Below are 14,968 nucleotides of genomic sequence, written 5' to 3'. Positions count from 1 at the left end.
CTCTCTTCCTGTAGGGTTGTGTTTAGTATCTCTCTACCTGTAGGGTTGTGTTTAGTATCTCTCTACCTGTAGGGTTGTGTTTAGTATCTCTCTACCTGTAGGGTTGTGTTTAGTATCTCTCTACCTGTAGGGTTGTGTTTAGTATCTCTCTACCTGTAGGGTTGTGTTTAGTATCTCTCTACCTGTAGGGTTGTGTTTAGTATCTCTCTACCTGTAGGGTTGTGTTTAGTCTCTCTCTTCCTGTAGGGTTGTGTTTAGTATCTCTCTTCCTGTAGGGTTGTGTTTAGTATCTCTCTACCTGTAGGGTTGTGTTTAGTATATCTCTACCTGTAGGGTTGTGATTAGTCTCTCTCTACCTGTAGGGTTGTGTTTAGTATCTCTCTACCTGTAGGGTTGTGTTTAGTATCTCTCTACCTGTAGGGTTGTGTTTAGTATCTCTCTACCTGTAGGGTTGTGTTTAGTATATCTCTACCTGTAGGGTTGTGTTTAGTATCTCTACCTGTAGGGTTGTGTTTAGTATCTCTCTACCTGTAGGGTTGTGTTTAGTCTCTCTCTTCCTGTAGGGTTGTGTTTAGTATCTCTCTACCTGTAGGGTTGTGTTTAGTCTCTCTCTTCCTGTAGGGTTGTGTTTAGTTTCTCTCTTCCTGTAGGGTTGTGTTTAGTATCTCTCTACCTGTAGGGTTGTGTTTAGTCTCTCTCTACCTGTAGGGTTGTGTTTAGTATCTCTCTACCTGTAGGGTTGTGTTTACTATCTCTCTACCTGTAGGGTTGTGTTTAGTCTCTCTCTTCCTGTAGGGTTGTGTTTAGTCTCTCTCTTCCTGTAGGGTTGTGTTTAGTCTCTCTCTACCTGTAGGGTTGTGTTTAGTATATCTCTACCTGTAGGGTTGTGTTTAGTATATCTCTACCTGTAGGGTTGTGTTTAGTATATCTCTACCTGTAGGGTTGTGTTTAGTATATCTCTACCTGTAGGGTTGTGTTTAGTATCTCTCTACCTGTAGGGTTGTGTTTAGTATCTCTCTACCTGTAGGGTTGTGTTTAGTATATCTCTACCTGTAGGGTTGTGTTTAGTATCTCTCTTCCTGTAGGGTTGTGTTTAGTATCTCTCTACCTGTAGGGTTGTGTTTAGTATCTCTCTACCTGTAGGGTTGTGTTTAGTATCTCTCTACCTGTAGGGTTGTGTTTAGTATATCTCTACCTGTAGGGTTGTGTTTAGTATCTCTCTTCCTGTAGGGTTGTGTTTAGTATCTCTCTTCCTGTAGGGTTGTGTTTAGTATTTCGTCCTGTAGGGTTGTGTTTAGTATCTCTCTTCCTGTAGGGTTGTGTTTAGTATTTCTTCCTGTAGGGTTGTGTTTAGTATCTCTCTACCTGTAGGGTTGTGTTTAGTATCTCTCTACCTGTAGGGTTGTGTTTAGTATCTCTCTACCTGTAGGGTTGTGTTTAGTATCTCTCTTCCTGTAGGGTTGTGTTTAGTATCTCTCTACCTGTAGGGTTGTGTTTAGTCTCTCTCTACCTGTAGGGTTGTGTTTAGTATCTCTCTGTCCTGTAGGGTTGTGTTTAGTCTCTCTCTTCCTGTAGGGTTGTGTTTAGTATCTCTACCTGTAGGGTTGTGTTTAGTCTCTCTCTACCTGTAGGGTTGTGTTTAGTATCTCTCTACCTGTAGGGTTGTGTTTAGTATCTCTCTACCTGTAGGGTTGTGTTTAGTATCTCTCTACCTGTAGGGTTGTGTTTAGTATCTCTTCCTGTAGGGTTGTGTTTAGTATCTCTCTACCTGTAGGGTTGTGTTTAGTATCTCTCTACCTGTAGGGTTGTGTTTAGTCTCTCTCTTCCTGTAGGGTTGTGTTTAGTCTCTCTCTTCCTGTAGGGTTGTGTTTAGTCTCTCTCTTCCTGTAGGGTTGTGTTTAGTATCTCTCTACCTGTAGGGTTGTGTTTAGTATCTCTCTACCTGTAGGGTTGTGTTTAGTATCTCTCTGTCCTGTAGGGTTGTGTTTAGTATCTCTCTTCCTGTAGGGTTGTGTTTAGTATCTCTCTGTCCTGTAGGGTTGTGTTTAGTATCTCTCTTCCTGTAGGGTTGTGTTTAGTATCTCTCTACCTGTAGGGTTGTGTTTAGTATCTCTCTGTCCTGTAGGGTTGTGTTTAGTATCTCTCTACCTGTAGGGTTGTGTTTAGTATCTCTCTGTCCTGTAGGGTTGTGTTTAGTATCTCTCTACCTGTAGGGTTGTGTTTAGTATCTCTCTACCTGTAGGGTTGTGTTTAGTCTCTCTCTACCTGTAGGGTTGTGTTTAGTATCTCTCTTCCTGTAGGGTTGTGTTTAGTATCTCTCTTCCTGTAGGGTTGTGTTTAGTATCTCTCTTCCTGTAGGGTTGTGTTTAGTCTCTCTCTACCTGTAGGGTTGTGTTTAGTATCTCTCTACCTGTAGGGTTGTGTTTAGTATCTCTCTTCCTGTAGGGTTGTGTTTAGTCTCTCTCTTCCTGTAGGGTTGTGTTTAGTATCTCTCTTCCTGTAGGGTTGTGTTTAGTATCTCTCTTCCTGTAGGGTTGTGTTTAGTCTCTCTCTACCTGTAGGGTTGTGTTTAGTCTCTCTCTACCTGTAGGGTTGTGTTTAGTCTCTCTCTGCCTGTAGGGTTGTGTTTAGTATCTCTCTTCCTGTAGGGTTGTGTTTAGTCTCTCTCTACCTGTAGGGTTGTGTTTAGTATCTCTCTACCTGTAGGGTTGTGTTTAGTATCTCTCTTCCTGTAGGGTTGTGTTTAGTCTCTCTCTTCCTGTAGGGTTGTGTTTAGTATCTCTCTTCCTGTAGGGTTGTGTTTAGTATCTCTCTTCCTGTAGGGTTGTGTTTAGTCTCTCTCTACCTGTAGGGTTGTGTTTAGTCTCTCTCTACCTGTAGGGTTGTGTTTAGTATCTCTCTTCCTGTAGGGTTGTGTTTAGTATCTCTCTTCCTGTAGGGTTGTGTTTAGTCTCTCTCTACCTGTAGGGTTGTGTTTAGTCTCTCTCTACCTGTAGGGTTGTGTTTAGTATCTCTCTTCCTGTAGGGTTGTGTTTAGTCTCTCTCTACCTGTAGGGTTGTGTTTAGTCTCTCTCTACCTGTAGGGTTGTGTTTAGTATCTCTCTTCCTGTAGGGTTGTGTTTAGTATCTCTCTACCTGTAGGGTTGTGTTTAGTCTCTCTCTACCTGTAGGGTTGTGTTTAGTATCTCTCTTCCTGTAGGGTTGTGTTTAGTCTCTCTCTTCCTGTAGGGTTGTGTTTAGTCTCTCTCTTCCTGTAGGGTTGTGTTTAGTCTCTCTCTACCTGTAGGGTTGTGTTTAGTATCTCTCTTCCTGTAGGGTTGTGTTTAGTCTCTCTCTTCCTGTAGGGTTGTGTTTAGTATCTCTCTACCTGTAGGGTTGTGTTTAGTATCTCTCTTCATGTAGGGTTGTGTTTAGTATCTCTCTACCTGTAGGGTTGTGTTTAGTATATCTCTACCTGTAGGGTTGTGTTTAGTATCTCTACCTGTAGGGTTGTGTTTAGTCTCTCTCTTCCTGTAGGGTTGTGTTTAGTATCTCTCTACCTGTAGGGTTGTGTTTAGTCTCTCTCTTCCAGTAGGGTTGTGTTTAGTATCTCTCTACCTGTAGGGTTGTGTTTAGTATATCTCTTCCTGTAGGGTTGTGTTTAGTCTCTCTCTTCATGTAGGCTTGTGTTTAGTATCTCTCTACCTGTAGGGTTGTGTTTAGTCTCTCTCTTCCTGTAGGGTTGTGTTTAGTCTCTCTCTTCCTGTAGGGTTGTGTTTAGTCTCTCTCTACCTGTAGGGTTGTGTTTAGTATCTCTCTTCCTGTAGGGTTGTGTTTAGTATCTCTCTTCCTGTAGGGTTGTGTTTAGTCTCTCTCTACCTGTAGGGTTGTGTTTAGTCTCTCTCTACCTGTAGGGTTGTGTTTAGTCTCTCTCTACCTGTAGGGTTGTGTTTAGTATTTCTTCCTGTAGGGTTGTGTTTAGTATCTCTCTTCCTGTAGGGTTGTGTTTAGTATCTCTCTTCCTGTAGGGTTGTGTTTAGTATCTCTCTTCCTGTAGGGTTGTGTTTAGTCTCTCTCTACCTGTAGGGTTGTGTTTAGTCTCTCTCTACCTGTAGGGTTGTGTTTAGTCTCTCTCTACCTGTAGGGTTGTGTTTAGTATTTCTTCCTGTAGGGTTGTGTTTAGTCTCTCTCTACCTGTAGGGTTGTGTTTAGTCTCTCTCTTCCTGTAGGGTTGTGTTTAGTATCTCTCTACCTGTAGGGTTGTGTTTAGTATCTCTCTACCTGTAGGGTTGTGTTTAGTATCTCTACCTGTAGGGTTGTGTTTAGTATCTCTCTTCCTGTAGGGTTGTGTTTAGTATATCTCTTCCTGTAGGGTTGTGTTTAGTATCTCTCTTCCTGTAGGGTTGTGTTTAGTATCTCTCTTCCTGTAGGGTTGTGTTTAGTATATCTCTTCCTGTAGGGTTGTGTTTAGTATATCTCTACCTGTAGGGTTGTGTTTAGTATCTCTCTTCCTGTAGGGTTGTGTTTAGTATCTCTCTACCTGTAGGGTTGTGTTTAGTATATCTCTACCTGTAGGGTTGTGTTTAGTCTCTCTCTTCCTGTAGGGTTGTGTTTAGTCTCTCTCTTCCTGTAGGGTTGTGTTTAGTATCTCTCTTCCTGTAGGGTTGTGTTTAGTATCTCTTCCTGTAGGGTTGTGTTTAGTCTCTCTCTACCTGTAGGGTTGTGTTTAGTATATCTCTTCCTGTAGGGTTGTGTTTAGTATCTCTCTACCTGTAGGGTTGTGTTTAGTCTCTCTCTTCCTGTAGGGTTGTGTTTAGTATCTCTCTACCTGTAGGGTTGTGTTTAGTATCTCTCTACCTGTAGGGTTGTGTTTAGTCTCTCTCTTCCTGTAGGGTTGTGTTTAGTATCTCTCTACCTGTAGGGTTGTGTTTAGTATCTCTCTACCTGTAGGGTTGTGTTTAGTATCTCTCTACCTGTAGGGTTGTGTTTAGTCTCTCTCTTCCTGTAGGGTTGTGTTTAGTATCTCTCTACCTGTAGGGTTGTGTTTAGTATCTCTCTTCCTGTAGGGTTGTGTTTAGTCTCTCTCTTCCTGTAGGGTTGTGTTTAGTCTCTCTCTTCCTGTAGGGTTGTGTTTAGTCTCTCTCTTCAATAAGAACCTCCCCTAATTCTGTGTTTATAGGAAGTCAGTTGGCCATTCAGAGTACACAACACTACTTTATCGCTAATTGATCCTATAATGTCGCTAATTGATCCTATAATGATTCTATAATGTCGTTAATTGATTCTATAATGTCGCTAATTGATCCTATAATGTCGCTAATTGATTATATAATGTCGTTAATTGATCCTATAATGTCACTAATTGATTCCTTAATGTCGCTAATTGATCCTATAATGATTCTATAATGTCGCTAATTGATCCTATAATGATTCTATAATGTCGCTAATTGATTCTATAATGTCACTAATTGATTATATAATGTCGTTAATTGATCCTATAATGTCAGTAATTGATTCCTTAATGTCGCTAATTGATCCTATAATGTCGCTAATTGATCCTATAAACTGTACTGTAACTTACTTTGGATAAAACAGTTTAGATGACCTAGAATGTTTTCCTGTTTTAGTCTAAACGGTGGCTGTTGTTTACCTGTTTTTATTTGTGTCCCAAAATGGGACGAACCGGGTGTCATTTCCAATACTCACTATATTTACATGGTTATTTTAACCCTGTTGTTTAAGAGAGAGAGATGTCATTATGTTTCCTGTTTCTCCTCCCCTCTACCCAGCTGTTGTCAGTGCCATCCCAGTGCCAACCCTGGAGGGTAACCAGTACACTGGCATTCTGTCCTCGCCCACCTGCGGGTACAGCCATGGTACTTTGACCACTCACCCCAAGTTCAACCTGAGACCGATGCCCTTCCCCAGCCTCACCGTGGACCGCAGCTACACAGCAGGTGGAAGTCAGTACCATTTACAGTCATTCTGTATGTCAATCTCTCTTCTCTATCTCGCTCTCTCTGTTATACTGTTTATCTATATCTCTCTCTCGCTCTCTCTCCCTCTCTCTTCAATCTCTCTTCTCTATCTCTCTCTCCCTGTTATATTGTTTATCTCTCTCTCTATCTCTCTCTCTCTCTGTTATACTGTTTCTCTTCTCTCTCTCTGTTATACTGTTTATCTTTCTCTCTCTCTCTCTCTGTTATAATGTTTATCTCTCTCTCTCTCTCTCTCTGTTATACTGTTTATCTCTCTCTCTCTCTCTGTTATAATGTTTATCTCTCTCTCTCTCTCTCTGTTATACTGTTTATCTCTCTCTCTCTCTCTCTGTTATACTGTTTATCTCTCTCTCTCTCTCTGTTATACTGTTTATCTCTCTCTCTCTCTCTCTCTCTGTTATACTGTTTATCTCTCTCTCTCTCTCTCTCTCTGTTATACTGTTTATCTCTCTCTCTCTCTCTCTCTCTCTCTCTCTCTCTGTTATACTGTTTATCTCTCTCTCTCTCTCTGTTATACTGTTTATCTCTCTCTCTCTCTCTCTGTTATACTGTTTATCTCTCTCTCTCTCTCTCTGTTATACTGTTTATCTCTCTCTCTCTCTCTCTCTCTCTCTCTCTGTTATACTGTTTATCTCTCTCTCTCTCTCTCTGTTATACTGTTTATCTCTCTCTCTCTCTGTTATACTGTTTATCTCTCTCTCTCTCTCTCTCTCTCTCTGTTATACTGTTTATCTCTCTCTCTCTCTGTTATACTGTTTATCTCTCTCTCTCTCTCTCTCTCTGTTATACTGTTTATCTCTCTCTCTCTCTCTCTGTTATACTGGTTCTCTTCTCTCTCTCTGTTATACTGTTTATCTCTCTCTCTCTCTCTCTGTTATACTGTTTATCTCTCTCTCTCTCTCTCTCTCTCTCTCTCTCTCTCTGTTATACTGTTCATCTATCTATCTCAATTCAATTTAAGGGCTTTATTGGCATGGGAAACATGTGTTAACATTGCCAAAGCAAGTGAGGTAGATAATATACAAAAGTGAAATAAACAATAAAAATGAACAGTAAACATTACATGTGTCTCCAATACGGTCATACATTTGGTAGGAGGTTAGGAAGTGCAGATCAGTTTCCACCTCATTTTGTGGGCAGTGAGCACATAGCCTGTCTTCTCTAGAGAGCCATGTCAGCCTACGGCGGCGTTTCTGTTATACTGTTTATCTATCCTCTCTCTCTCTCTCTCTCTCTCTCTCTCTCTCTCTCTCTCTCTCTCTCTCTCTCTCTCTCTCTCTCTCTCTCTCTCTCTCTCTCTCGCTCTCTCTCAAAAGGAGTCTACACCTCTTAATCTCCCTCCCTCCCTCCCTCCCTGCCTCCCTCCCTGTCATTCCAATCCCTCCTCTTCGCTCTTTCTCTTTCTTTCTCTCTTCATGCCTCTGGTCTCAATTTCTCTATCAGACATTTACTTCTCATTAGCACTGTCTTTTTCTGTCTCACTCCCATGCTTGCTCTTATGTGTTAGGGCCTTTAAGGCCTTCCAGGCAAGTAAATGACACTGAGGAGAAGATGGATTAGCCATTTACACCCCCTATATAACCCTATGGGCCCTGGTAAAATGCAGTTCACTATTTGTTGGTAGCACATTTTGGTAGCACATTTTGAACGTTAAGTTTTTGGGACTGACGCCCCCGACTGAGGATTGGTATTGAGCAGTGATAAAACCTTCTGTCGTCATTTTGACGTCTCCAAATTGTCTTCCGGTGCAGTTTAACGTTAGCTAAGATTGAGGCGAGACCACCAGAACTTAGCTAGCAAACGTTAGCATTGCTAGCTATTCTTTTGACGAACTTTGCTGCTGATGACAACATTACCATCTGTCTAAACTAAAAATTTGCTGACATGATCATGATGATGACAAAGTTGTTTCCTACTATATATATTTGCCAACTTTATCAATGTCATCATGTTTCCAAGGACACTATAGTGTAATTTAGACTAAAAACAGTTGTTAGCCTCCGTCCAGAATGACTGTGGCACTGCGGGTGGATGACTGCTTGAGAACGTTGGGACGACTCGACCGAGTGACGGAGGTGCAGCCTATGAATTAAAGAACAAGGTGCCATTCAGGACACAAGCCCAAGTAATTGGCTTATAGCTCAATATTGACCTATATTTGTAATTTAAGACGAGGGGCAATCTTCAGGCTGGGCCAAAACAGGGAATTAGGTTTGTTTCAGTGTCGGGGAAATCACTTTGGCTGGATGGAGAGAGCAAACGAGGTAGGAGGAGGAGATGAGAGGAGATGAGAGGAGAGGAGATGAGAGGAGAGGAGAGGAGATGAGGAGAGGAGAGGAGAGGAGTGGAGTGGAGAGGAGTGGAGAGGAGAGGAGGGAGGGGAGGGGAGGGGAGGGGAGGGGAGGGAGGGGAGGGGAGGGGAGGGAGGGAGGGGAGAGGAGAGGAGAGGAGGGGAGGGGAGGGGAGGGGAGGGGAGGGGAGAGGAGAGGAGAGGAGAGGAGAGGAGAGGAGAGGAGGGGAGAGGAGAGGAGAGGAGAGGAGAGGAGAGGAGAGGAGAGGAGAGGAGAGGAGAGGAGAGGAGAGGAGAGGAGAGGAGAGGAGAGGAGAGGAGAGGAGAGGAGATGTTTCTAAACTCAACTGTGTGTTACTGGTTAAACAAAAAGACCAGTGTTAAATGCCCCCTGGCCAAGACGCTTGACATTTTTATCAACAAGTACTTTAGATCTTGTTTCATATGGACCCCTAGCTCTATAGCAGAGTAAAGATAGAGGACCCCTAGCTCTATAGCAGAGTAGAGATAGAGGACCCCTAGCTCTATAGCACAGTAAAGATAGAGGACCCCTAGCTCTATAGCACAGTAAAGATAGAGGACCCCTAGCTCTATAGCACAGTAAAGATAGAGGACCCCTAGCTCTATAGCAGAGTAGAACCCCTAGATAGATAGGAGATAGAGGACCCCTAGCTCTATAGCACAGTAAAGATAGAGGACCCCTAGCTCTATAGCACAGTAAAGATAGAGGACCCCTAGCTCTATAGCACAGTAAAGATAGAGGACCCCTAGCTCTATAGCAGAGTAGAGATAGAGGACCCCTAGCTCTATAGCACAGTAAAGATAGAGGACCCCTAGCTCTATAGCAGAGTAGAGATAGAGGACCCCTAGCTCTATAGCACAGTAAAGATAGAGGACCCCTAGCTCTATAGCACAGTAAAGATAGAGGACCCCTAGCTCTATAGCACAGTAAAGATAGAGGACCCTAGCTCTATAGCACAGTAAAGATAGAGGACCCCTAGCTCTATAGCACAGTAAAGATAGAGGACTCCTAGCTCTATAGCACAGTAAAGATAGAGGACCCCTAGCTCTATAGCATAGTAAAGATAGAGGACCCCTAGCTCTATAGCAGAGTAAAGATAGAGGACCCCTAGCTCTATAGCAGAGTAGAGATAGAGGACCCCTAGCTCTATAGCACAGTAAAGATAGAGGACCCCTAGCTCTATAGCACAGTAAAGATAGAGGACCCTAGCTCTATAGCAGAGTAAAGATAGAGGACCCCTAGCTCTATAGCACAGTAAAGATAGAGGACCCCTAGCTCTATAGCACAGTAAAGATAGAGGACCCCTAGCTCTATAGCACAGTAAAGATAGAGGACCCCTAGCTCTATAGCACGGTAAAGATAGAGGGCCCCTAGCTCTATAGCACAGTAAAGATAGAGGACCCCTAGCTCTATAGCAGAGTAGAGATAGAGGACCCCTAGCTCTATAGCACAGTAAAGATAGAGGACCCCTAGCTCTATAGCACAGTAAAGATAGAGGACCCCTAGCTCTATAGCAGAGTAAAGATAGAGGACCCCTAGCTCTATAGCACAGTAAAGATAGAGGACCCCTAGCTCTATAGCACAGTAAAGATAGAGGACCCTAGCTCTATAGCACAGTAAAGATAGAGGACCCCTAGCTCTATAGCACAGTAAAGATAGAGGACCCCTAGCTCTATAGCACAGTAAAGATAGAGGGCCCCTAGCTCTATAGCACAGTAAAGATAGAGGACCCCTAGCTCTATAGCAGAGTAGAGATAGAGGACCCCTAGCTCTATAGCACAGTAAAGATAGAGGACCCCTAGCTCTATAGCACAGTAAAGATAGAGGACCCCTAGCTCTATAGCACAGTAAAGATAGAGGACCCCTAGCTCTATAGCACAGTAAAGATAGAGGACCCCTAGCTCTATAGCACAGTAAAGATAGAGGACCCCTAGCTCTATAGCACAGTAAAGATAGAGGACCCCTAGCTCTATAGCACAGTAAAAATAGAGGACCCCTAGCTCTATAGCACAGTAAAGATAGAGGACCCCTAGCTCTATAGCACAGTAAAGATAGAGGACCCCTAGCTCTATAGCACAGTAAAGATATATTGGACCCCTAGCTCTATAGCACAGTAAAGATAGAATGGCTCGGCTACCGATCTTAAGCTTCCAGACAATAGCGTCATGCCAACAAGACATTATCGTCATGCCAACAAGACATTAGCGTCATGCCAACAAGACGTTACTAGGAGTAGGGCTCCCTGGGTCTCAGCATGAGGTTACTGGGAGTAGGGCTCTCTGGGTCTCTCAGCATGAGGTTACTAGGAGTAGGGCTCCCTGGGTCTCAGCATGAGGTTACTAGGAGTAGGGCTCCCTGGGTCTCAGCATGAGGTTACTAGGAGTAGGGCTCCCTGGGTCTCAGCATGAGGTTACTAGGAGTAGGGCTCCCTGGGTCTCTCAACATGAGGTTACTAGGAGTAGGGCTCTCTGGGTCTCAGCATGAGGTTACTAGGAGTAGGGATCCCTGGGTCTCAGCATGAGGTTACTAGGAGTAGGGCTCTCTGGGTCTCAGCATGAGGTTACTAGGAGTAGGGCTCCCTGGGTCTCAGCATGAGGTTACTAGGAGTAGGGCTCCCTGGGTCTCTCAACATGAGGTTACTAGGAGTAGGGCTCCCTGGGTCTCTCAACATGAGGTTACTAGGAGTAGGGCCCCCTGGGTCTCTCAGCATGAGGTTACTAGGAGTAGGGCTCCCTGGGTCTCAGCATGAGGTTACTAGGAGTAGGGCCCCCTGGGTCTCTCAGCATGAGGTTACTAGGAGTAGGGCCCCCTGGGTCTCTCAGCATGAGGTTACTAGGAGTAGGGCTCCCTGGGTCTCAGCATGAGGTTACTAGGAGTAGGGCTCCCTGGGTCTCAGCGTGAGGTTACTAGGAGTAGGGCTCCCTGGGTCTCAGCATGAGGTTACTAGGAGTAGGGCCCCCTGGGTCTCTCAGCATGAGGTTACTAGGAGTAGGGCTCCCTGGGTCTCAGCATGAGGTTACTAGGAGTAGGGCTCCCTGGGTCTCAGCATGAGGTTACTAGGAGTAGGGATCGCTGGGTCTCAGCATGAGGTTACTAGGAGTAGGGCTCCCTGGGTCTCAGCATGAAGTTACTAGGAGTAGGGCTCTCTGGGTCTCAGCATGAGGTTACTAGGAGTAGGGCTCCCTGGGTCTCAACATGAGGTTACTAGGAGTAGGGCTCTCTGGGTCTCAGCATGAGGTTACTAGGAGTAGGGATCCCTGGGTCTCAGCATGGGGTTACTAGGAGTAGGGCTCCCTGGGTCTCAGCATGAGGTTACTAGGAGTAGGGCTCCCTGGGTCTCAGCATGAGGTTACTAGGAGTAGGGCCCCCTGGGTCTCTCAGCATGAGGTTACTAGGAGTAGGGCTCCCTGGGTCTCAGCATGAGGTTACTAGGAGTAGGGCTCCCTGGGTCTCAGCATGAGGTTACTAGCAGTAGGGCTCCCTGGGTCTCTCAACATGAGGTTACTAGGAGTAGGGCTCTCTGGGTCTCAGCATGAGGTTACTAGGAGTAGGGATCCCTGGGTCTCAGCATGAGGTTACTAGGAGTAGGGCTCTCTGGGTCTCAGCATGAGGTTACTAGGAGTAGGGCTCCCTGGGTCTCAGCATGAGGTTACTAGGAGTAGGGCTCCCTGGGTCTCTCAACATGAGGTTACTAGGAGTAGAGCTCCCTGGGTCTCTCAGCATGAGGTTACTAGGAGTAGGGCTCCTTAGGTCTCTCAGCATGAGGTTACTAGGAGTAGGGATCCCTGGGTCTCTCAGCATGAGGTTACTAGGAGTAGGGCTCCCTAGGTCTCTCAGCATGAGGTTACTAGGAGTAGGGCTCTCTGGGTCTCTCAGCATGAGGTTACTAGGAGTAGGGCCCCCTAGGTCTCAGCATGAGGTTACTAGGAGTAGGGCTCCCTGGGTCTCTCAACATGAGGTTACTAGGAGTAGGGCTCTCTGGGTCTCAGAATGAGGTTAATAGGAGTAGGGATCCCTGGGTCTCAGCATGAGGTTACTAGGAGTAGGGCTCCCTGGGTCTCAGCATGAGGTTACTAGGAGTATGGCTCTCTGGGTCTCAGCATGAGGTTACTTGGAGTAGGGCTCCCTGGGTCTCTCAACATGAGGTTACTAGGAGTAGGGCTCCCTGGGTCTCAGCATGAGGTTACTAGGAGTAGGGCTCCCTGGGTCTCAGCATGAGGTTACTAGGAGTAGGGCTCCCTAGGTCTCAGCATGAGGTTACTAGGAGTAGGGCTCCCTGGGTCTCAGCATGAGGTTACTAGGAGTAGGGCTCCCTGGGTCTCAACATGAGGTTACTAGGAGTAGGGCTCCCTGGGTCTCAACATGAGGTTACTAGGAGTAGGGCTCTCTGGGTCTCAGAATGAGGTTAATAGGAGTAGGGATCCCTGGGTCTCAGCATGAGGTTACTAGGAGTAGGGGTCCCTGGGTCTCAGCATGAGGTTACTAGGAGTAGGGCTCCCTGGGTCTCAGCATGAGGTTACTAGGAGTAGGGCTCCCTGGGTCTCAGCATGAGGTTACTAGGAGTAGGGCTCCCTGGGTCTCAACATGAGGTTACTAGGAGTAGGGCTCCCTGGGTCTCAACATGAGGTTACTAGGAGTAGGGCTCTCTGGGTCTCAGAATGAGGTTAATAGGAGTAGGGCTCCCTGGGTCTCAGCATGAGGTTACTAGGAGTAGGGCTCCCTGGGTCTCAGCATGAGGTTACTAGGAGTAGGGCTCCCTGGGTCTCAGCATGAGGTTACTAGGAGTAGGGCTCCCTGGGTCTCAGCATGAAATGACTTAAATGTAAATGTAAATGTTACTAGGAGTAGGGTTCCCTGGGTCTCAGAATGAGGTTACTGTCCAGATACTAGAAATTATACACAGACACCTTTACTTCTATTTTGATATTTTTTTGTTTTGTTTTCATAGCTACAAGATATCGATCATAGACAACTATAATATAATAACTAGCTAACTAATTAATTAACTAACTAATTAACTAACTAGCTAACTAATTTACCAAGTAGCTAAATTATTAACTAACTAGCTAACTCATTAACTAACAGGTGGATCTAACTAGCTAACTAATAACTAAATAACTAAATAACTAAATAATAACTAATTAACTAGCTAACTAATTAACTAACTAGCTAACTAACTAACTAGCTAACTAATTAACTAACTAACTAGCTAACTAATTAACTAACTAGCTAACTTATTAACTAACAGGTGGATCTAACTAGCTAACTAATACCTAAATAACTAAATAACTAAATAATAACTAATTAACTAGCTAACTAATTAACTAACTAGCTAACTAATTAACTAACTAGCTAACTAATAAACTAACTAACTAGCTAACTAATTAACTAACTAGCTAACTTATTAACTAACAGGTGGAACTAACTAGCTAACTAATTAACTAACTAGCTAACTTATTAACTAACAGGTGGAACTAACTCATCTGTTTCTCTGTCTCTCTTTGTGCAGCGATATCGACAGAGGGCAGCACCACGCTGGGGGTACAGCAGACCTTGATCAGCAGCAGTATCAGTAAGCCAGGTGTAGGAGGTAAAGGGGACCTTTCTCTCCCTGGCACAGAGGAGGTCGGAGGTACCTCAACCCGTACCATCCCCACCGCCTGCGTCCAGGCCCACACACCCCCTACGAAGCTTCGCCAATCCTCCCTGCCTCCACCCATGGGCACCATCGACCCCAAGGTCTACACACCCATGATGCCACATTCAAGTGAGTCCAATGTAAGGGACTGGGTTTGACGCTAGTGCTGGGTGATACAATAAAATGACCTGTGGACCTTCATATGCACATCTATGGCCAATATAACCAAGAATATAAAACAAATGTTTTAAGGCTGATTTCGGGCTGATTTCTGAACAATGACCTTTTTATCTAATTGTCTCATATTTACATATTACAGAAAGAGGGATAGTCAGTTGGAAAAGGGGATACCTAGTCAGTTGGAAAGGGGGATACCTAGTCAGTTGTAAAGGGGGATATCTAGTCAGTTGGAAAGGGGGATATCTAGTCAGTTGTAAAGGGGGATATCTAGTCAGTTGGAAAGGGAAAGGGGATATCTAGTCAGTTGGAAAGGGGGGTACCTAGTCAGTTGTAAAGGGGATACCTAGTCAGTTGGAAAGGGAAAGGGGATACCTAGTCAGTTGGAAAGGAAAGGGGGATATCTAGTCAGTTGTAAAGGGGGATACCTAGTCAGTTGGAAAGGGAAAGGGGGATACCTAGTCAGTTGGAAAGGGGGTACCTAGTCAGTTGGAAAGGGGGATACCTAGTCAGTTGGAAAGGGAAAGGGGGATACCTAGTCAGTTGGAAAGGGAAAGGGGGATACCTAGTCAGTTGGAAAGGGGATACCTAGTCAGTTGGAAAGGGGATATCTAGTCAGTTGGAAAGGGGGATATCTAGTCAGTTGGAAAGGGGGATATCTAGTCAGTTGTAAAGGGGGATATCTAGTCAGTTGGAAAGGGAAAGGGGGATATCTAGTCAGTTGGAAAGGGGATATCTAGTCAGTTGGAAAGGGAAAGGGGGATATCTAGTCAGTTGTAAAGGGGATACCTAGTCAGTTGGAAAGGGAAAGGGGATACCTAGTCAGTTGGAAAGGAAAGGGGATATCTAGTCAGTTGTAAAGG

The 14,968-nt window shown here is 44.7% G+C and overlaps 1 protein-coding gene across 1 annotated transcript in view; it reads left to right on the top strand.

Annotated features, from left to right (window-relative positions):
• LOC124028402 (netrin receptor DCC-like) overlaps positions 1–14,057 on the top strand; it is a gene marked incomplete at both ends in the record, with an annotated part of 29,518 nt that extends 15,461 nt beyond the window's left edge. Inside the window, 2 exons of the mRNA XM_046340462.1 lie at positions 5,769–5,942; positions 13,800–14,057. Of these exons, the coding sequence (XP_046196418.1) occupies positions 5,769–5,942; positions 13,800–14,057 (432 nt within the window). The remainder of the gene's footprint in view (positions 1–5,768; positions 5,943–13,799) is intronic.
• Between the last annotated feature and the right edge of the window lie 911 nt (positions 14,058–14,968).

This window comes from Oncorhynchus gorbuscha, unplaced genomic scaffold (genome assembly GCF_021184085.1).
Source record: "Oncorhynchus gorbuscha isolate QuinsamMale2020 ecotype Even-year unplaced genomic scaffold, OgorEven_v1.0 Un_scaffold_4087, whole genome shotgun sequence".
Taxonomy (NCBI): Eukaryota; Metazoa; Chordata; class Actinopteri; order Salmoniformes; family Salmonidae; genus Oncorhynchus; species Oncorhynchus gorbuscha.
The sequence above is the reverse complement of the archived record's forward strand: the minus strand, read 5'-3'. Positions and strand labels throughout refer to the sequence as shown.